At 37.0% G+C, this 23,294-nt stretch overlaps 1 protein-coding gene across 1 annotated transcript in view; it reads left to right on the top strand.

Moving 5' to 3' along the window:
• STX12 (syntaxin 12) overlaps positions 1 to 21,916 on the top strand; it is a 32,711-nt gene extending 10,795 nt beyond the window's left edge. Inside the window, exons 2-9 of the mRNA XM_074305641.1 lie at positions 729 to 798; positions 5,875 to 5,974; positions 12,390 to 12,527; positions 12,997 to 13,040; positions 16,217 to 16,322; positions 17,301 to 17,373; positions 18,279 to 18,361; positions 20,291 to 21,916. Of these exons, the coding sequence (XP_074161742.1) occupies positions 729 to 798; positions 5,875 to 5,974; positions 12,390 to 12,527; positions 12,997 to 13,040; positions 16,217 to 16,322; positions 17,301 to 17,373; positions 18,279 to 18,361; positions 20,291 to 20,383 (707 nt within the window). The 3' untranslated portion in view covers positions 20,384 to 21,916. The remainder of the gene's footprint in view (positions 1 to 728; positions 799 to 5,874; positions 5,975 to 12,389; positions 12,528 to 12,996; positions 13,041 to 16,216; positions 16,323 to 17,300; positions 17,374 to 18,278; positions 18,362 to 20,290) is intronic.
• Positions 21,917 to 23,294: the final 1,378 nt, after the last annotated feature.

Raw genomic sequence — 23,294 nt, 5'->3', positions numbered from 1 at the left:
GTTGGATGGCCTTATGCTGAACTATCCCTGTAATTGAATAGGCCCAATCAAATGGACCTGTAGTGAAAAGTCCTTCAGCTTGAGGAGGATCTGTCATGGCTTTAAAATATCACTTAAGAAAATTTTGAGAATCCAAACTCATCACATAATCATGATGAAACATGGAAGGATTCTATAAATTTTGTGCAGTTGGATTCTTTAAAAAAAAAAAAAAAAAAAAAAAAGCTGAAAATAATACTTTTTTTTAGGGGGGGGGGAATCGTTTTAGACCTAAAAATCTAGAGACTTTGGGAGGATAAAATTGAAACAGAAAAAAATAAGTATAGAAAGAAGGTCATAAAAAAAAATAAGAATATCATATCTAATCAAAAGTTGCTGAAGAAGGTGACCTAGTGATTTTTTTTTTTAATTAGTGCCCATTGACATTTTTAATCATAAGTTGACTTTATCCTTAGCTCATAGTAAAATGAAATGTAATGGGTCTGGGAGAATGTTAATGAAATTTCACTTCAGAGTGACAAAACAGTCTATGGCATACAATTCGTGTCTAGGGAATATGTAGTTATCCTATAAGAGAAAAGGCTACGTTGTCATTAGTTTGAGATGGAATAGATTTTCTCAGGTTTTGATGCCAGCTTCCTCAGAGAAGAAGTATAGAGCAGCAGTGATAAATGCAGTTTCATCCTTTACTTATCACCTCATCAAAAATCTTTTTTGTTTTTTTCTAGCTGCTCAGATCAAGAATTTGATGAGCCAACTGGGAACTAAGCAAGATTGCAGCAAACTTCAGGAAAATCTGTGAGTAACTCTAAGAAGACTAAGGCTTTTGAGAACCCTTGGTCTTTCAGGGCTTATTGAAATTCAGGGCTTTTGAGGTAAAGATTAGAGGTTGGGTCATAACTGGATCAGGTATAAAAAGCTGCAAAATTTAATGCTAGTATATCATGAGCTTTATATTTTAAGGATCTGTGATTTTCATTGGGATGGGTATTTCTCCTGTTGATGGAGACCCTAGAAACCTTCAGTGCTGTGATACACTGTCTTGTGAATTGTCCCTGCTGAATCTCCTAATGATCAAGTCTTTGTAACTAGGCCAAGACATATACCTATTAAGCTTCAAATGGAAATGTTTTTAACTTGATAGAACCTCCTGTAGTTTCTCTCCTCTTCCCATTCCACAACAGCCTTCTAAAATCTTGACTCACTTCCATGGTACCAGAGTAGGTAGGACATTAATGGAAGGTCATAAATTTCCTTACCCTAAAATTTCAAGTGCCTGGTTTGCCTTCTTCTTGAGGCAATTTAGCATAGTTTTTTTTTCTTTCTTCCTCCTCCTCCCCCTGCTCCTCCTCCTCTTCTTCATTAAATTTAAATTAAAATTATTACATTTTACAAAACATTATGCATGGGTAATTTTTTAACATTGACCCTTGCAAAACCTTGTGCTCTAAATTTTCCCCTCTTTCCCCCCCACCCCCTCTCCTAGATGGCAGGTAATCCAATACATGTTAAATATGTTAAAATATATGTTAAATCCAATATATGTATACATATTTATACAGTTATCTTCCTGTACAAGAAAAGTTAGATCAAGAAGGAAAAAAAAAACCTGAGAAAGAAAACAAGAGTGAAAATATTTAGCATAGTTTTTAAGGGAAATAGGAAAGGACCTCCTTCCATTCCTAAATTAGTTAGATTAGAGCCACAGAAGATTTTTTCGAAGATGAGGTGATGAGTTCCCAAGAACTAGATGACATTGGTTGAGAAAGTCTGAAGTACTGATAATATTATAATATTCCCTGAGGAAAATAGGGAAGGGCACTGATGGGATCAGCTCAGCTTTATCCAATCAGAAAGCCAAGTTATTTAACCCCAAAATCTGTGGGGTTATAAATCTCCTATAAATCTGTGGCCTATGCCTCTTTATTGGGATTTGCTCACCACAGCAGTTCTACCTTAGCTTTCTGGTCAAGGAATCTTTCTTCTCACCACCCTCCCATGCCTCATGGTGTTTTTCTCCTTGTTATAGCTAATTCTTTTAAAGTGCTAAGTTCCTATATAGATTTAGCCTGCCAGTCAGTGGTATACTCCTACTTCATGGTGTATTTCCTTTCTCCTGGTTAGTTGTGACTTCCACTGGGGAACCTGTCTTTTCCACTGTTATTTGGTAAAAACCTCTTTTCTTGCTAACTAGATGCTCTCCTGATACTATTTCATGTTTGCCACTCTTGATATCTTTTTTATTTCTTCATTTTGTCTGAATTTCATCTCCTAAATAAAAGTACCTTTTAAGCAAGGATAAAGCCCTTGTGAATTCTTCAAGTGAATTGCTACAGAATCCCATCATTTGGTGCCAGACCCCAACTTCATCAGAGGAATCATTTTGGTAACACTATGGAGGATGGATCAGAGAGGGGTGAAAGTAGAAACAAGGAGACAAAGTGGAACATGGTTGTAATGGCCTATTGAAGGCAAGATTAGGTGACTCTATATAAGAGATGAATGGTATTGTAGAAATCTTTCATGAGACATATTGTCATCTTGTATAGAATTGGCAAAAGGACCATCATATCAAGAATATTATAACTTAAGCTTCAATGTGGGACAGCTAAGTGGTATGGCAGAAGATAAAGCACTGATCCTTAACTCAGGAAGACTCATGTGTCTGAGTGCAAATCCAACCTCAGATATTTACTAGCTTCATGATCCATTCCATCATCTTTAAGTAAATGGTCAAGTCTGAAAATGGGAAATGAATAGACTGGTTGGTATAGTTTAACCATTGTAAATCTGTCACAGTCCAGAAACAAAGAACCCAGAGACAGCTCCAGCCAGCAAACATTTGATCTCCTTGCCAAAAGAAGAGATATAGCAGTCAAGGACAAAACTGGCTTAGAATGTACATTTGTTTTCAAAATCCTTCATTGGAAGAAGATGGAAAATCACGAGCAGTAGAAGGACAAACAAGTTTACAGGAAGCTTGGTAAGGAACCTAGCCAGCTCATATCATTCCTAGAGCATTTAAGGATAGAACTGGAAGGAACACAATGAAAATGGAGGAAAGTGTCACTAATCTATAACGGATCCTTTTTGAATATTACTAGTAATAGAACCATCATATTTGGATTTGAGATCTTGATATGCCCCATGAGGACGGCTTTTTAATTTTTTTGTATCCTCACCATTCTATAGAGTGATCAATCATGCTTTTGACTGATTGAAGTAGAAATGGCCCTAAAATAGAAGGTACCAAGCAATCAGACTAGCTCCAGGATGCACAGAGGAGGCCTTGCCACACATAGTATAAAACATATACTTCAAACAGAAGGGTCAATTCTCAAGACAGTTGAAAGAAGATACCAAAGAATTAAAAAAGATATTTGACTTTCTTAAAAAAAAAAAAAAAAAGGCAACCAGCAAATGTTCCTATCTACTATTCCTTGTGCCTATTTTTCAATCTCAACAAAATTTTTAATTTTTTTTATTATAGCTTTTTATTTACAAGATATATGCATGGATAATTTTTCAGCATTGACAATTGCAAAACTTTTTGTTCCAGTTTTTCCCTTCCTTCCCTCCCTCCCCCCCAGATGGCAGGTTGACCAATACATGTTAAATATGTTAAAGTATATGTTAAATACAATATATGTATACATATACTGTATGTACTATCCGTACAGTTATTTTGCTGTACAAAAAGAATCAGACTTTGAAATAGTGTACAATTAACCAGTGAAGGAAATAAAAAATGCAAGCGGACAAAAATAGAAGGATTGGGAATTCTATGTGGTGGTTCATAGTCATCTCCCAGAGTTCTTTCGCTGTGTGTAGCTGGTTCAGTTCATTACTGCTCTATTGGAAGTAATTTGGTTCATCTCATTGTTGGAGAGGGACACGTCCATCAGAATTGATCATCATATAGTATTGTTGTTGAAGTATGTAAGTCTCTCCAGGCCTTTCTACAAAATTTTTGAGCAATATACGTGCACTTCAAGTGTTGTTGTTTTTGTTGTTTTAAAGGAACAGGGAGGCTTTTCCTAAATGACAGTTTAGAGTAGAACACATTTTTATTGAATAGAATATGAAATCTTCCTGTCTACATGGAGGATTTAAAGGAGGATGAGACTATGAATTGCTTAGGATAATAAAGTGTGAATAGATGGTTATTTATCTTGTAATGAGAACCCACATCAGTAGGATCACAAATCCATCAAAATATTTTAAGTGACCCAAAAGTATTAGAGTAGATATGTCAGGAAAGAAAATCTAAATCATAATAGTGCTAAAAAACAGTTGACTGTAGATTAATTTCAATAAATGTACTTTATTTCGGAGAACAGCACATATAATACCCATCCCCCTTTTCTTGGGAGAGTACTAACAATGCAGAATAGTGTATAGCATATCTTGTTAGACTTAGTTGTTATACCTAACTGTGTTTATTTGGAAAAAAGCAGTGAGGATGGAGTGAGGAATTATATTGGGAACTAACTGTGTTATGAAACAAAAACAGAAAGCATCAATTTCTAAAAGAAAAAAGGGAAAGAAAAAACAGTGGATTGGCATGGTGAATTCCTGGGTTCTTTGAATCACTTTGTTTTGACTCTATTTGTGCTTTTGGAATTACAGTTTCATCTTTTAAATATTTTTAATATTTCCTTTTTCATTCAAAGGATGAGAAAAGCCTTTTGACATATTTGAACTTCTTTGTAGAAGTCTCCAAATAGCAATGTGGTGTACTACTTGTAGGAAAGACGGACTTATCACAGTTCCCTTTTTCAGTTATTTTCTCTAGTCTAGAAGCTTCTTTTCAGTCACTAAGATTTAATAAATTGGAAACAAATGGACCAATATGGGAATTTGCTTTATTTGATGCTGCATATTTGTTACAAGGATTTTCTTTTTTTGTTCAATTGTGGTGAAGGGAGGTGGGAATAAAAACAAGTGCTTGTTTATTTTAAAAAATTAAACTAAAAAATAAAAGAAAGTTCAGGGCCTTATCATTCCTATAGAAATCTTTAAAAGGGGGCAGAAAAAAGGAAACCATGAAGAAAAGGAATTTATCTTCTATTTCCACTGCCTCTTAACCATAGTTTCTCCAATCTCACTTCACAGATCTTCTACTCTTTCATTCATTCCATTACCCATCCCTTATAAATCTCATCCCCACCCTTAAACTACATAAGGCATCTTGTGTTAGTTAGGAGGGGAAAAGAGCCAGTTAGATGGAAAGTAGAAATGGAGATGGAATCTCCAATTGAAACAACCCAGAACTAGAAGCAGGTATAGATCTGAAGCTAAAGCCCAAAATATGGCCAATACAAGGCATAAGTCTAGAAACTGGTTTTTAAGGATAAGAATTGTGCACACATCTATTGCACATTTCATTCAGATATCTTTGCCTGAGTTTCTTTCTATAGTGGACTATGATTTATACCAGGAATGCAGGATTTTGTGTATGTCCAACTCAAAAGATTTGATAATAGCTCAACCTATCAGATTTTACAAGAAGTATAAATTATTCTTCTCACGCCTATCAAAACTAGCAGCCACATTCTAGAATTCATAAAGGAATAGTTATTCTGTATTCACTATTTATTTATGTTTTGTGTATCTTTCTGCTGAAATAGTTAACATTTTAGTTTGTAGTCCTTCCAGAAACTCTCATCAAGGTAGGTCCCTTTACTCCTCAGATGCTGCTTTGTTGTATACTTGGAAGAATTACCTTGGCAATGCTACTTCTGTTGAGGACCAGAAACTCATTCCCACCCTTGCTCTTCAAGTGTCCTTCCCCTCACTGTGGAATAAATGGATTCATTTTATAAAAGCTTCTGGGAAATAATGACATTCTTAAAACTATCCTTTCTCTTTCAGACAACAACTGCAACATTCTACAAATCAGCTCGCCAAGGAGACAAATGAATGTCTGAAAGAGCTGGGATCATTGCCACTCCCACTGTCTGCTTCAGAACAGGTTGGTGTTTTCCATTTTGAAGGGGAAATTATTCTAAAGGATTTCAGGTGAAGGAAATCTTGATGCTTACTTCTTTCTGGTGAATGTTTAACAGTTATGTATTTGCAAAGCAAGGTTAGATTCATTCCCCAAGATATCATTCTTTACATAGTATCCCCTTCTCTTCCTCTTCTGAAAGTGAATCATTGACAGGTTGAATAGTTCCCTGGACAATCTGGTAGACAGCAATAATAAGGAAACTGTTTTTAAGGAAATAATAATAATAAATAATATAATAAGGAAACTTTAAAAAATATACTTAATTTTTTTTTTTCCTGGAGGTTTTTAAAGATTTTTCAAAAAAACATCATGAAATAGCAAATGGGCTGTGTGCTTTCTTACTTTTGTGTTTTTTATCACAATTTCCTCATGTCCTGGATGCTCATTTCCCCATTTACCCCATTTAAGATCCTGTCTGCTCTTCAAGTCTCAGTTCGACTCCTACTTTCTTCACAAATCTTCTCTAATCACCACAACCCATATTTTGTGTATTATTCACATTAAATTTAACCATTTTAGAACATGTATTTGTGTGTATATGTGTGTGTGTGTGTGTATATGTATATGTATATATGTATATATGTGTGTGTGTATAAATTTTTTTTTTATTTTTAAAAGATAAGAGTGTAAGCTCTTTGGGCTCAGGAAGTAATATATGTTCAATTAATATGTGTTGATATTATGGGAAATGGGAATCAGTTTCCATCCAGCTTAAATAGAAAAATTCTGTCTAATAAGTATTGCATACACACAGTGTGCAGACTCTGTGCTTAGTACTTTGCAGATTGCAAAAGTGAATAATTTAGCAAATGATTCTAGACTCAGCGATTTGTCTGGGTGACCTATTGCCCAAATTACTTTCCTCCTCAACAAACTGGGTGATCTCCAGTTCTGAACTGTCTTCCAGTTCTGAAACTGTCATTCAGTGATTAAAACACTATTTGTAAAGCATGGTGCTAGATTCTATAAAGCTGTCCTGCTGTCAAGTAGTTTACCATCAAGTAGTGGAGATAAGAAGTGAGTAAACATAATTATATGATACAAAACAGAACAAAAATACCAGGGAAATGTCCAGACAAAATATTTTGAGAAGTTTTTGGACAGAAGGTTTGCTTTATGTTAAGTAGATAAGGGAAAGCTTCATGGAAAACATGGCATTTAAATTGGAGCTTAAAGGGAAGATATTTGAACAGAAGAAATGGGGAAGGTAAATTCATGCCAAGGAATAGTAAATAGCATAGTGCAAATAGTACAGAGGTGGGAGAGGGAAGGACTAGAAGGGAGACAGTGAATAGTATTATTTGGTTACTACATAGAATTGATACATAAAACATGTAAATGTGTAAAATATGTAAAAAGATACATAAAATACATTTTTTAAATGGTTTAGGGGAGCCAGATTGTAAAGGAATAGATTGTGGAGGCATTTAAATGCCAGTCTTTGTCCGTATGTGGCTTACATGAAGTGTACACACATAAGTATAGTGTAAGATTCACATTGAATATGCTGTATGATGATGAGAAAATGTCCTCTGAAATCAAGAGGACAATTGCATTTACTTCCCACTTGGAGGACTGATTAGGGAAGGCTTCATAGAAACCTTCATAGAAAAGCTGAGCCATGGAGAAATTTGGTGACAATGGTTACCTTATTTTTAAATTTTCTTATAAATAAAGTTTAATTAATTTTTTTTCCATTGAAAATGTTCCAGGGAACTATGAATCTTTATTCTATAGGCTTCAACCAGACACTAAGGGATATCTTTCATTTAACTGTTGGTTTATTTATCAAGATCTCCCTATAGTAAAGATTGCAGCTGTAAGCAAAGAAGTAAAGGCAGTTATCTCACAGACTATTATTTAATTTAATTTTTTAAACTAATCTTTCCTTTCCTTCCTACCTCTATCACACTTTACTGTTGAAAAAGACAAACAAAATTTTTGTAATTTATTCAAGCATTATCAAACAAAACAAATTCCTCTGTTGGCCAGAAAATGGTAAATAGATATCTACAAAGACATACATACACACATATATGTATGCATGTATAGGTTGCTTTTTAAAAAATTCTAGTATGGCTTATTTGTTGAATTTAAAAAAAAATTTTTTTTAACTTAAATGCAAAATAGAAAAAGGGGGAAAAAAAAACCCAAAACAAAACATTGTCATATGCCCAGCAGAATCAGGGAGAATTCGAGATATTTTCCATTAAATAAATTTCCATTTCAAAAAAACATATATAATAATAGAAGACATTATATTCATGACTATTCATTTTTCTTTGTTTCTTTATAGGTTTTCTTTTGTTCTCTGCTGTGCACTTTTTACTTTTTTCCTTTTTTTTCCTCTTTTATTTCCCTTCTTCCATCTCTACCAAGCAGGCTCTAGTTAAGCATGGATATGCTTATGTGTACATACACACACATACTTACACTTACATATATACATATGCATGCACACATAAATAGACTTGCATCTAAAACCATGTTAATATGGCTGACATACAGGTAAATGTCTCTTGATTGACTTAATGATTATTACCTCTACTTTTTTTCCCCCTAATATTCCATTCCTGAGCATAATTGTGTTTGTGTATCTCTTATTTCCTATTTCTGCTAACTTAAGTCTTCTTAAGTCTTTAACTTGCCTTGCTATTAACTCCCCCTGCTCTGAATCCCTCCTTTATTTTCTCTCCCTACCTTTTCCTCCTTTATCTCATTCCCATTAATTTACATACCTATTCCCACTCCCATTGATCTTCACATGCTTCTGTACACCATCTTATCCCATTATTTCTCCTTCCTTATTTCTTTATAGATTTTGGAGGGTGCTATATCTTTTTTGGGTCTTGTTCTCACACTTCATTCATGTGGCATAATTATTATTTTTGCCTTTTCCTAGATGGTTTTGCTTTTTAAAGTTGCATCAGATTCAGCTCTGCTTCAGACTTACCTAATTACTACCTAATTGCTCTCAGTCTTAGATATGTGGTTTACATAAAACATATTGAATTTCTTGGAATTAGTTTTTGATGATGACTCTTATATGTTAAATTTAGGTTTGAGTTTAGGTTTGTTTGAGACAAAATCTTGAAAATCTGAGAGTTCACTGAATGTCAGTTTTTATTCATTCAATATTTAATTTTGTTGGATATAGTATTTTCAGCTGCAACCCTTGTTCTTTGATTGTCAATACATGTTATTCCAGAATTTGCTGTCTTTTGTTGTAACCATTGATAAATCCTGTACAGTTCTAATTTGTAGCTCCAGGATATTTGAATTGATTTTTGGTTTTGGTTTTGGGTTTTTTTGATTTGTTTCTTGCAAAATTTTCTTTTTGTTCTGGGGTTTCAAAATTTAGCTATAATGTTCTTTTATATTCTCCTTGTAGGATCTCTTTAAGGTGGGGATTAGTGGATTTTTTCTGTTTCTACTTTCACCTTTTTCTGTCACTTCAGGACAATTTCCTTTGGTTATTATGTTATTGTGTCAATGATCTTTTTTTTTTGGTTGCAGCTTTCAGGTAGTCCAATTATTCTTATATTTTCTCTTGATCTGTTGTTTTTCTTATAAGATGCTTTACTTTCTTTTGTTTTGTTGTGTTTTTTCTTGTCCTCTTATAGTTTCACTGACTTCCTCTTGTCGGATTCTAATTTTCAGAGTCATTTTCTTCTTTTTAAGACCCTGGATCTCCTTTTCTAGTTGGCTTACTTTCTTTTCATAATCTTGGGTTTTTTGTTTTTGTTTTTGTTTTTTTGTTTTTTTTTCCTTCCTCAGTCTCTCTCATTTCATTTCTAAAGTCTTTTTTGAGTTCTTCCATAAATTCATTCTGGGCAGATATCCATTTAACCTTCTCCTTTGGAGTAGAAGAAGCTTTTTTACTTCAGTGTCCTCCTCTGAAGATGAACCCTGGTCCTGCCTAGTCTCAAAGTAACTTTCTGTGATTGGATTCTTTCTTTGCCTATTCACTTTTACTTCAGCTCTCCTCTCTGGGCTAAAATCCCAAACCAGATACTTCACCCTCCTGTAAGTTGCCACTGCCTGCAGCTTCCCTGCCCACTGCTTCTGCACTCACTGGGTATTCTGGTTTCTTTTTGACTACAGCTGTGTCTCAGTTGTGCAGCTGGGCCTGGCATTCCTGATCTAGAGAAGTTTCCTCAGTCTCAGATACTAGACTTCTATGGTTCTGCCTTGTAACGTTCTGTCATCTCCAGAAACTGCTGATCGCTCTCTGGTCTAGAGGAGATCTGCTGTCATTAACTGCCGCCAATTCTGACCTCGTGTAGAGACTCTTTCTCTCCCTCCAGAGAGCCGCCTCAGGTCTGGCCTAGAAATGAGACTCTTTTATCCTCCCAGAGAATGGGTGTGGGATAACACAAGGGCTTCTGGGAAAAATTACTTCAACCAATGAACTTGCTCCTCCTAAGCATGCAAGCTCCTCCCCAGGAGTTCACAGATGTAAAATTCCCAGTAAAGGCCTGAACTAGAGAATTGTTAAGTACCGACTTAGCATTTAGTAAGAACCTAATATCTTATTATCTCATTAGCACTTAGTAAGAACCTAACACTACCTGAGGTTGCCTCAAACCCAGCTAGACTCAGGGCTCCCTGCTTGCTTTTTCAACAGAGCTACCTTTTAGAGGTATTAACACTTCACACTAGTTGCCTTGTCTGGTTATCCTAGGAGAATTCCTGCCCCATGTCTTCCTTGTTATTCATCAGTTTTTTAATCTTTTCTCAGAGTGATACCAATCTTATTACTTCCCTTTCTCCCCACTCTGTGGTACAGCCACATTGGTTTTCTTCTTCATTACACATGACATTCCATTTCCCAGCTGTGCACCTTTGCATGGATTTCCCTTATACACTAAATGCACTTCTGCTTTGCTGTTATTTCCCAGAATTCTGTTTCCTTTGGAACTCTGCTTAGGGGACACCTATAGCTTTTCCCTATCCCCCAGCTGCTAGTATCTTCTTTGTAAAAAATTTTATGTTGTGTTCATTTTATGTGTGTGTATGTATGTGTATCATTTTTGGTTGATCAAATGTGACCTCATTCATCTCTTCCTAGCATTATCAGGACCCCATTTTTCCGCCACTCTGAGGTCCTGGAACACCAAGCAGATCTTTGTGTACCTTTTTTGCACTGTCCTGTACTTTCTTATGCTCATTTAGTATTTAGCACATACCTCTTAGTGTTAAATCTTTTGAACACATATATCCTATTGTCTTTGATTAGGCTGCACTCCTCCTCAAGGATTGGGTTCTGTACATAGTAGATACATAAATTATATTTCATGTTAGTTTATAACATCCTTAGTACCCTTCCATTTCCCTCTGGTACCCACACATTCGCTACCTTGTACAATATTTTAGAAAAATATATAATACTCGGCTCAGAAAATGAGCAATCTGGGTTCCCAAAAATTAGGTCTGTGGAATAAGACAACTCTTTTGTAGTCACTTTCTTGCTGTTTCCAGCAACCCCCGAGTATAGTTTTGTTAATAGTGAGAATTGCTTATATTTAAACAAGGTCAAACTCTAATTTACTAAATTGTTGATGTGGGCAGGAGTAGTCCAGTTAGGCATTGCTGCAACCAAACTGAATGAGACTTTTAACATCACATCAACTGTTGAATATTATCAAAGATGCTTCTGGGGATTTGGAGGCAGCTGTGGGTATAGTCTAGACAAGAGTTTTCTAAATTCTGGTTGAATTCCTTTTGAAGAAAAACATCTATTATATGTTTAGAAGTATTTTTTTCAGGGCGGCTAGGTGACGCAGTAGACCAGCCCTGAAGTCAGGAGGATCTGAGTTCAAATTTGACCCCAGACATTTAATACTTTCTAGTATGTGATCCTGGGCAAGTCATTTAACCCCAGTTGCCTAAGGGGGGGAAAAAGTTCTAGAAGTATCTTTTCCTCCATGTCACATTTGTAAGTAATAAAGATTTGGACTTCCCTTTTGAGTTTATGAAAAACAAGCATGAAATGAAGAAGTTGGTTAGCTTAAAAGAAAGAACAGGGGCAACTAGGTGGCGCAGTGGATAGAGCACCAGCCTTGAATTCAGGAGGACCAGAGTTCAAATCTGGTCTCAGACACTTAACACTTCCTAACTGTGTGACCCTGGGCAAGTCACTTAACCCCAGCCTCAGGAAAAAAAAGAAAGAAAGAAAGAACAGCCAATTTGGCCTAGAAATGGAACAGATTGAGCTTCCCAAGTACTAAGGGCTACAGAAGGGCAAGGAGACTACTTTTTTAGTCACTTTTTTTCCCCTCAGTAGCCCTCTGTGCATGTAAGTTTTGGCTTTAGTGGGAATCGAATACTTAAACGAGTTCACATTCTAATTTAATATTTCCTTTCTTTTCCTTAGCGCCTTCAGAAACTTCAAAAGGAACGTTTAATGAATGACTTCTCTGTAGCCTTAAACAACTTTCAGGCTGTTCAGAGAAAAGTGTCTGAGAAGGAGAAGGAGACTGTTGCTCGAGCAAGGGCGGGATCCCGCCTCTCTGTAAGTTTGTTTTCAAGAGGAAAGTTGTTCAATTTTACTACTTTCCCCCTCAGACTTTACCCTTTTGGCTTTTCATTTTCTTGCACTTAAAAACATACACAATCCTCTGGAAATGTCAGGCTCTCTTATGTAAACCTGATTTCTAATGTAAGATTGATATCCATCTTTCTAAAAAACCTGATTCACTGATATTTTGTGTTCTTTTTAAGTCTCCAGCCTGGCAGACTGGCTCTTTATAGACAGTTTCTTTTCAGTACCATTCAGTCTTCTTTCCTAAGGCTAGACCTGAGTGTAAGTTTCTCTGACCACTTTATACCCAGCTACTCACTCTTACCAGAGCCTTGAACTCTTCCCCAGACCTTGTCATAGCTGAGAAATGTCTCTTCCTTTCTTATTTAAGCAAAAGCTATCAAGTATGTCTCTGGTGTATTTCTGGATACCAGCAGCAATAATCCCTCCTCTTTCATAGGCGGAGGAGAGGCAGAGAGAGGAGCAGCTTGTCTCATTTGACAGGTAAAGTGATTATCTTTCTATTTTGTCACATGTTAGGAAGTAGAATATAACTGTATTTTAATTTAAAGAAAAATACAGAGCTATGCACAATATAGCAGCTAAGAACAGATTTAAGATTCTTGCCTTATGATAGGACTAAGTTCAAGGAATCTAGAAATTTCCAAAAGGAAACTACATCTTTGCTGTTAATTACTTTGCCTGCCCAGGACTCAACAATAAAGATGAGGAACTTGTAGGTATTGATTTCTGTACCAGGTGATGGCCCTGTACTTTTTTTTAAACCAATGTCATCTCATCTCATCAGCATCATATATTTTAAAGAGACAGAACTCCTATTCCGAGGAACATTTGGAATAAAATTAAGTAAATGAGTAAACAAGTGCTTGACACACAGAAAATGCCCTGTGCTAGATTTTTTAATGTAGCCTATCTAGTGAAAAATAGAATGTGTCTATTCTTTTACCGTCTTTGACATCTGAAAATAAACCTATCATGTCCTTTGATTTTGCAACAACTTTTCTCCATTAGTGTTTAAAAAGAAATGTCCATTGAAAAATGGGATTGACTATTTGTCCAGAAAGAATGTATAGAAGAACCCAGAAAAGACTTTAAAAATCAAATAGAGAAATTGGGGTGAGGGAAGAAAACCATTCAAGAAAAATAAGTTTATGAAAAAAACCAACTAGAAAAAAAAATCCAGAGTCTTAAAAAAGAAAATGACTCTTTGAAAATTTGAATTGGACAGGAGGAAGCCAATGAAACTATTTGTTACAAAAAAGTAAAAAACAAAATACAAAAAAATGAAAAAGTAGAAGTGAAAGTGAAACAAGAAAAACAACAGGTCTAGAGAACAGATAAAAAAGAAAAAACTAGAGTAACTGGACCACCTAAAAGCTGTGACCCAAAAAAGAACCTTTACGCAGTAATACAAGAAATAAGGAAATTGTCCTGAAGTGATAGAACAAGAGGGGAAAGTAGAAATAGAAAAAATTCACCAATCCCCACCTTAAAAAGGTCCTCCAAGGAAATCATATAGGAACATTATAGTTAAATTTTGAAACCCTCAGAACAAAGAAAATTTTACAAGAAACAAAGGAAAACAAAAGAATTCATATATCCTGGAGCTACAATTAGAATTGTACGGATTTATCAGTGACTACAATAAAGGAGCAGGTCCTAGAATAATATATATTGGCAGTGAAAGAACTAGGGTTATAGCTGAATATACTATATTCAGCAAAATTAATTTTAATGATGAATGAAAAAAAATGGACATTCAATGAATTCTTAGATTTTCAAAATTTTGTCTCAAACTTGAATTCAATAGAAAATTTAACATATAAGATATGACTAATATATCATCACAATATTATATAACTTATAATTATATGATTTCAAGGGACTCGATAAGGACAGACTGTTTAGGTTTTATCAAGGAAACCACATGTATAAGTTTGACATTAGTAACTAGGTAGTCCAAAAAAAAAAAACTTGGGGGCAGAGTTGTGAATTCTTCAATTACTGGTTCAAAGCATATGAACAATTTTCAGAGGAAGAAATTAAAGCCATCTATAGTCATATGAAAAAAGGCTCTCAATCACTATTGATTAGAGAAATGCAAATTAAGACAACTCTGAGGTACCTGAGAGATGTCTCTCATATTGGCTAAGGATGATAGGAAAAGATGATAAATGTTGGAGGGGATGTAGCAAAACTGGGACACTAATGTACTGTTGCTAGAGTTGTGAAATGATCCAACCATTCTGGAGAACAATTTGGAACTATGTCCAAACTCTGCATACCCTTTGATCCAGCAATGTCTCTGCTGGGTCTGTATCCCAAAGAGATCATAAAAGAAGGGAGAAGACCCATTTGTGCAATAATGTTTATAGCATCCCTTTTTATAGTGGCAAGGAACTGGAAATTGAGTGGATGTTCATCAACTGGGAATAGCTGAATGTGTTATATATGATATCTTATGGAATATTATTTTTCTTTTTTAATTGTTTTATTTTTTCTGATTATATATGTTTATTAACTTTTAATGCACATTTCTTTATGAATCATGTTGGGAAAGAAAAATCAAAAGGGAAAAAACCATGAGAAAGAGGAAAAAAAGAAAAAAGAAGTGAACATAGCCTGTGTTGATTTATATTCAATCTCCATAGTTTTTTTTGGATACAGATGGCATTTTTGATCCAAAGTTTATTGGTATTGTCTTGGATGAAATATTATTTTTCAATAAGAAATGATGAGCAGGCTGATTTCTGAAAAACCTGGAAACTGGACTTATCAACAATGAAGTGATTCAAGGCATTTCTAATTAAAACTTAGAATGAAAAATGCCGATATGCAAAAGAACCAGGATTCTAACTTTTTATTGGTCCTTCAGCCACAAATCCAACATTCTTTATGTGCTGTTATTTTTTTAATAAGTCAAATATGTGCATCTTTTCTATACATATTCCTACTTTTATCATGCTGCACAAGAAAAATCAGATCAAAAAAAAGCAAACAAAAAGAAAGGTGAAAGTACTATGTTGTGATCCACCTTCAGTATCCATAGTTCTCTCTCTGGGTGCAGATGGCTCTCTCCATTGCAAGTTTATTGGAATTGGCCTGAATCACCTCATTGTTGAAAAGAACCATGTCCATCAGCATTGATCATCATATAATCTTGTTGCTGTGTACAATGTACTCTTGGTTCTACTCACTTCACTTAGCATAGTTCATGTAAGTCTCCCCAGGCCTATCTAAAATTATCCTGCTGGTCATTTCTTACAGAACAATAATATTTCATAATATTTCATATGACATAACTTATTCAGCCATTCGCCATCTGATAGGTATCCACTTGCCACTTGCCACTACAAAAAAGGCTGCTACAAACATTTTTTGTGCTGTTATTTTTAATTCAAGATTTTTGAGACTGTAATTTTCTCAAGAAAATGCCTCTCTCATTTCTCTCTGTTCGTATCCTACTCTGCTCACAGTTTTGCAGCTCCACTTAAATGTCATACTTCTCTTGATAACAACAATTCTCCAAAAAAGACCTAGTATAACCAGCCTTGGAGAGGCCTCTCTGGCAAGCCAGATACCCGTGTGTATTATATGTTGTATGCCTTTTCTGTTCACAAGTTTTGGAGTCTCATTGGCCATATCTGTTACTTCTTTAGCAATGAAGAGTGGAATCAGATGCAGTCACAGGAAGATGAGTTGGATATTACAGAGCAAGACCTTGAACTTATTAAGGAGCGAGAAACTGCAATCAGGCAGCTGGAGGTAAGAGGAAGATGTCCATGAAGTTATTGGAGTCCTTTTGTTTTATTATTCCCCCTAGGAATTTCTTTCAAAATCCATGAGTTTATGAATCAGAGCTGTAAGTCCTTTGTCTGCTACCTACTTCCCTTTGGGTTCAATGTTGGCAGTCAGTGGATAGTAGTGATAGGACAGCCTGAAGGGGCTGAGTCTGAATGACATTCATCTTAAGATGTTGAATGATTATTTTTTTATGTGGTAAAGTTCAGAGACTGTTAGATTATCAAGATATACAACCTTATATAATAATGCATGTGAGGTAACTGGTACTTAAAGTATATACGTTTTATATATTTTCAATGACTGGCTCAGCTAAGTTTGGATGTCTGTAGTCTTGCTGTTTCTTGCCGGTGAAATTATATGTTCAGAGGCATCAGTTCTTAATACATCAATCATATTGAAACAAATTCACTATTTCAGAATGAGACTTTTAGCAGAACTAACTGTATTCCATAAATGTGTGTTTGTGGGAAGTATGACAGGAACCAGCTATCCCTGACAAAGACAAAACCCTCTGTGCCCTTGGTCTTGATGTTTCCTGTCTAACCTTAGATAGTGCCTTCTCTATCATCCTACTCTCTCATTTATCTTCAGTCCCTATCTGCTGGCTCATCCTTGCTATCTATAAACATATCTCTTCATTCCTGTTAAAAAAAAATTTTTTTTTTCAATTGACCTGACCACATCATCCTTGTTATCTATCATCCTGCATCTCACATCCCCTTGCTCTTTTCTAAATCTTCTGCCTATGGCTTCATACCTTTATCATTCATCTATTTGACCAGCACTAATTACTTCATCTTTACTCACAATTTGTGGGGAAATAATCCTAAGTATGTAAGGTACTTGTAAACACTTGCATTCCTCTCATTGACAACTGAAGCATGGAGCACGAAAAAGAGAATAAATTAAAATGTTGCTTAAGATTGTTATGTTCTATAGGCTGACATTTTGGACGTCAATCAAATATTTAAAGATTTGGCCATGATGATCCATGATCAGGGAGATTTGATTGGTATGTACTATTTATTGTTGATTTAGCAAAAAGGGGGAGGTGGCCCTGATAGCGCTTTACTGTGTGTTGCATTTAGGTTGAAAAAGCATATAGATAGACTCTGTGCAAAAGTCTTGTATGTGTGTTGTTTAACATATTGAAAAATAATTCCCCTGACAAATATCCTCTTTTTAAAAAAAGTTAAAGTCATGGCGGACTTTCTTCCATTCCAAGCTCCATTTGCCTTTTCCTGGCTTAACACTATTATATGTGTAATGTCCACACTAGCTCTCTGGAGGACCTTAAGATTAGCCTGAGTCCTTGGTCTTAGTGGAGGCAGGAGAGCCACCACAAGGCTGGTCAAAGATGGAGTCTGGAATCTGGCATCTTCTCTTGTGTTTGTGGCTGAGAGCTGCGGCTGAGAGTCTTCTGTGTCCGAGACTTCCTTTAAATACTCCAGTAAGATTACTGTCACTACATCACACTGAGCATGCTCAACTGTAGCCATTACTGCACAAGTGCTAACTATAGTAGCATTATATCACCACAGCACATTAAGTATATGTATTTAACTAGAGTGATTACATCATTAGCTAAAGAATCATTATCTCATCAATCATACTGAGTCTTAAGTATACTTTTTCAGAGTTCTGGCCCTCTACACATATGAGTGTCTGCCATGCCTTGTTTTATTTTTTTGCCATTGTCTTTGTACCTAACTTTCAGCCCCCCCAACCACACCAATGTAGCATCAGGGTCTCCTAACTCCTCTGCACTCTCAATATGTCCAAACAACTGAGACAATGATAGCAGGGTCAAACAAGGAGAGCTATCAGTTCATTCTCTTGGGAGTAGGGGCGAGAAAGAGAGAGAACTCAGTGTATGTGTGTATATGTGTTGACTTCCAACATCTCTTGCTTTTCCAGATAGCATAGAAGCCAATGTGGAGAGCTCTGAGGTACATGTTGAAAGAGCCACAGACCAGCTGCAGCGAGCTGCATACTATCAGGTAAATGTGGAGGTCAGACTCTTCCGGAGCAGGCCCCAGCTGCCTTTTCAAGTTTATGCTGGAGGATAGCATCTGTGATTGGCCCTCAGTCCTACTTACTCACTTCTTCTGGAGGCCATGTTGGAAATTCAGTTGAATAATAATAGCATCTATTTATATCATACTTTTATAGTTAGAAACAAAAGAACTCTCCAGTAGGTGGTGAAATGTGCTCCCTGCTCACAATCTCCATCTTACAGAAGGGAGAGGGAGGCTTATGAAGGGAAAGGGCAAAGCAGCAGCCAGTGCCTAGGGCCTCGGCTTCTCTTTTGCCACTTTGTGTCTATAATGACAAAAATGAGAGCAGAATCAGCCTTTGGTTGAATAAAGCTCTGCAAACAAAAGATGGAGATCTTTGTGAGGATGGCTTCCTTGGGGCTGGGGGAGTGGGCCAGTCCTTCCCAATCTTTTCCATGCAGATCTCACTGATTTATACTAGGCTTTGCTCAACCCTGGTTTCTGAAGGTTAAACTATTTCACTATGGCCCATAGACTTGAACAGTCTGCTGATGCTTTGTTCCTGCCGAGTGGAAGTCATTACAAGTTAGATGAGAGATTGTGTCATCTTTGTTTTGTCTTTTGTTTTGTCATCATTTATGTTGCCTTTGAGCATAAAAAGGGTTTTTTAAATACCATTTCCTTCTCCATGTCATTTTACAGATGAGGGACCTGAGGCAAACAGGCTGAAGTGATTTGCCTAGGGCGCCACAGCTAATGTGTGTGTCTGAGGCCAGATTTCAGCTCAGGAAGATGAGTCCAGGCCTGGCACTTAGCTGTTCTAATTTCAAAACTTGAAGGGGTCTTAAAACATAAAAAGGCAAAGCTGGACGGAAGCTTAATAGACTGCTGTCCCTGTTAGACTGGCATAGGCACTAAATGATAAAACCGCAATTTTAGATGAGAAAACTTAGTCAGAGGTAGGATTGCAGAGCCACTGGTGGAGCTGGAGTAGAAGAGATGTTCAGAGGCAAGTTATTGTCCTTTGCTCTCAAAGATGACCAGCATTACATCACTGTGTTGGAATCAAGTTACTGTGTCCGGCTGTGGCTTATGAGACTAATACGAGCTCAGAGTGCCCTGCCACAGGTTAGGCACAAATACTTCATATGAACATTTGGGGTGGATTCTTGGTGGATTCTCCAACTTTGCACATCTCGTGTTTGTCCTGAGCTAATTCACTTCTAATTTGCTCATAGAGCACAGCACATTCTCTTGATGACAGGACATGCCATGCTGGGCAGTCCTGTGCTAGTGTCTGCCAAGTCACAAAAGAGTGTTCTTCAGAGAGCCCATGGGGGCAAGTCCAGTTGTCTCGATAGATGTGGTAGTGAGTCCCTGGGTTCAGGGTGATGTGGGGGCAGAAAGCAGGGCACAAAGACAGGAGTCACTGCCGGGGGAAATGGTGCACTTGACAATTCCCTGAATACAAATAGCAAAGGAGAAGGGAGAGTCATTTATAACAGTCAAGAGGCTGCAGAGTCAGAAGGATGAGCAAATAAGATGTAGGCAGATCCTCCTCGGAACTCATATTGAACTATTTGACTGTGCTTAAAGCATAATATTGGGAGTATTAGACCAGTATCACTTCCCACCTTCAACCTATGCTAGTCTCTTTTTTACATTATTAAGTTTGGGGGCTTGCCGCTGAATTTCATATTAATTCCATTATCCAGTAATTAAAATAGGACAGTTGGATTCAAGGGCCCTAACTTTAGTGCCTTCTGTTCCAGCAAGTTTGCTACCTTGTTCAGATTGCCATGAATCCCTTTGTATAGCAGTTCAGAAGTACTAGGAGAAGGCAGGAGTATAAAGCCTTTTGAAAGTGGACTTGGACTTTTTGGAGGTAAAACCCAGTAAGCTGTTTTCTTACCAATCTGTTCTTTTCCTTAGAAAAAATCCCGGAAGAAGATCTGCATCCTGGTGCTTGTGCTTGCATTGGCTATAGGAATCTTGATATTCATTATCGTCTGGTCATCCAAATAAAGTGGCCGATTTCCTCAGACTCCGCTCCTGCTGAACAGCTTCCAAGCAAGAGTGTGTCGGTGTCTCCAGAGCAAACCGGTCCCCTCAAGAGAGCATCCCCAAGCTCCCTGTTAGTAATCTAGGTAGAAACTAACCACTGGTGACTAGGACTTGGGATTGGTGAACCATGGAGATGGTATTTATCAGTTTATGTACAAATTGTATCAGTTTTGCAAATTAGGAATTAACTTATGTGGGTTTTTGCTTTCTTTCGTATTCTGATTGCTCTCTGTCCCAAATGTCCGCTGATGAGTGAGTCCGTGGAGATTCCGTTCTTGAAGTTCTTGTTTGACAGGTAACACACTACATTCTTGTGCTGTTGTCTTTTATGTGTGTGCTCAGAATGGCCTTTTTTACCAGCAACTGGAACAGAAGGATTTTCTGGCAGCCCAGTGTAATGGAGGCCATCAAGAACCTTTGATAAGCCAGCAATTTTTCTTACTTGCCATTTTGATTTGGGAATTTCCAAGAAAAATATTCCCCATCTGCTTTGGAAGATTTCAGCCCTGTGTTTTCAGCTGGAAGTGTGAACTGGCCAGTCTTAATTAATGGTACACCTCCCTTTTTGACTTAATATTTCATCCTTTAGTTTTCTGCTGAAGTCAATCCAATGGTGACTGTGGATCATTAACCACCTCACCCATTTGGATTGTGTTCAGACAGCACTTATTTTGGTTTTCAAATGAACTTAACCAATGTATTTATTAGTACTTCCTGGGGCCCTTCTCTCATCTATAGAGAGGATGATTGAACAGATCACTCCTATTTAAAAGTGGCATTCTTTAAAAAAAAAAAAAAAAAAAAAAAAAAAAAAAAAGCTAAATGGGAGCAAACAATTTGCAGTGACTTAAATTTACTTTTATTTAGTTTGTGACTCTTCATTCCTGGTGAATGATGATTGTTGCTGTCACAAAGTTGAATGTTCCTCTGACCTTTTCCTTCTCCCTCCCTCCCCCTCAAAAGTTGCTGGGTGATGAATGGAAGAGAGAGTTTTAAAACTAGTCAGAAGTTTTCTTTAATAACTTATCCTATGAACCTGAGGCTAGAGCAGGTAAAAGGTTCATTTTGTAAATAATGCTGGTTTGGAATAGTAATGCTAACCTTTGAAACTAATTTATGAACAGGAGACTCAGCTCTCTGAATATAGTTTAGACTGATTGAAAATGTTAGAAATGAACCCGTCCTTGTGCCACATGCAGATGTGGCCTCCTTTCCCCATGTGTCGGCCTGGAGTGAATGGAGTGAGCTCAGTCTTTCCAGCTCTGACCTAAATGTGAACCAAGCCGCCGGATGATGAGCTAGCTGGTTCGAGGCCAGTCCAAGCGTATAGATGTCCTCCACCCTCCCTCAGCCTCCCTTGGTATTTGTTTGATCCTCTTTGACCCATCCAACTGTGAAAATTAGGAAAAACAAGGCCCCAGAATTGCACACATTTCTTTGCACTATCACACCACCATTCCATCCAATTAATATCAATAAACATTTTTAAAAGTTTTTTGACTATGTTTATGTGGATCAATGTCCTGATAGAATGAATGTTGAATCTATACTCTGCTGCTCCCTAGAAGCAAGAGTGGTGGTTCCAGGTGAGTTCTGGGGGGCAAGATTGTGAAGTTAATACTTCTTGGAAGTGTGGGTACTTGCTTCCTCTATTAGTACAAATCATTAGGTAACTCCTCTGTGATTTGGGAGATGGTTTGTTCCATAGGATTGGTATGACTGGGAAAATACAAGATGCCGTAGTGAGTCTTTCTAAGCTCAGCAGCACTGATCTCCAGATTGTAGGCATACTATATGAGTCTGTAGCCTCTCTAAGCTTATCTGCCACAGTTTGTGATCCACTAGGCCTGCCTTTGAGTTCTACTGTACCTCAGTGAGTCATTGGAGGACGATTTTAAAAGCGGTCTCCTCATAGCACTAAAATCCTAGGGTTCTTAGTCTGTTCTAACATTCTGGGAGATTTCGCTCACCTATTCAAAAGAATGCCAGATGAATGCCTTATAAGCCTGTTGTTTATGACTTTCCCCTTCCACCTCCTCCTCCAAAATTGTGGAGAACCCTAGAGAGTTTGGACAAAATCAGTTACTCCTCAGGTAAAATCAGAACTCTCTGGTGGAATGAAGTTGGAACTACCTGCCTATTAGGATAATATTGAAAATAGGAGTCTGCTAGGTTCTAAAGTGATCTCAAACTGGTATGGGAGGGAATAATAGAGGAGTGTTTCATGGCCCACTTGCATCTTGGGCTCTCGAGCAAAAAGTTTGAAATGATTGTATCATATCTAGTGCAAAACAGATCATAGCAGAAAGAACCGACACTATTCTTCTCCCTTTCATGGTTGCTTCAGCCACTCAGAGGCTGTTACAGTATTTGCACTTAGGACTTCTATAATTCCCTTCTCAAGATGAAAAGGTCTTAGACACAGTGCCGACTGTGACCTAAGATTCATTTTTAGCTCCTACAGAATGTACCTTTTCTTGGGGCCTTTGAGGCAGGAGTGTAGACTGTCCAAGGGTCTTAAACACCTTCTTGTACATACTCTCCAACTTCACAAAACATGGTGCCTTTGTAATCCTCCTGGCCCTATTAACTAAAGGAATGATAACTTATCACATTTAAGACTTGTAAAGCAGTTTACTTCCATGAAGTAGGTGCTACATAGTCAACATTTTAGAGATGAAACACAGACATGAGGGGATTCGCCCAAGATCTCCCAGTTAATAAGTAACTGAGGCAGGACTGGTACCCAGGTCTTTCTGACTCCATGCTCAGGGTTTTGATTAGTCTTCCATACTCACTAGAAATGCACTGAATGAGATACCCATCATGGGTTTTAAGTCCTAATCTAGGCTTTGCCTTCAGATGGCTTAAT

This window comes from Sminthopsis crassicaudata, chromosome 3 (genome assembly GCF_048593235.1).
Source record: "Sminthopsis crassicaudata isolate SCR6 chromosome 3, ASM4859323v1, whole genome shotgun sequence".
Lineage (NCBI taxonomy): Eukaryota > Metazoa > Chordata > Mammalia > Dasyuromorphia > Dasyuridae > Sminthopsis > Sminthopsis crassicaudata.
The sequence above is the reverse complement of the archived record's forward strand: the minus strand, read 5'-3'. Positions and strand labels throughout refer to the sequence as shown.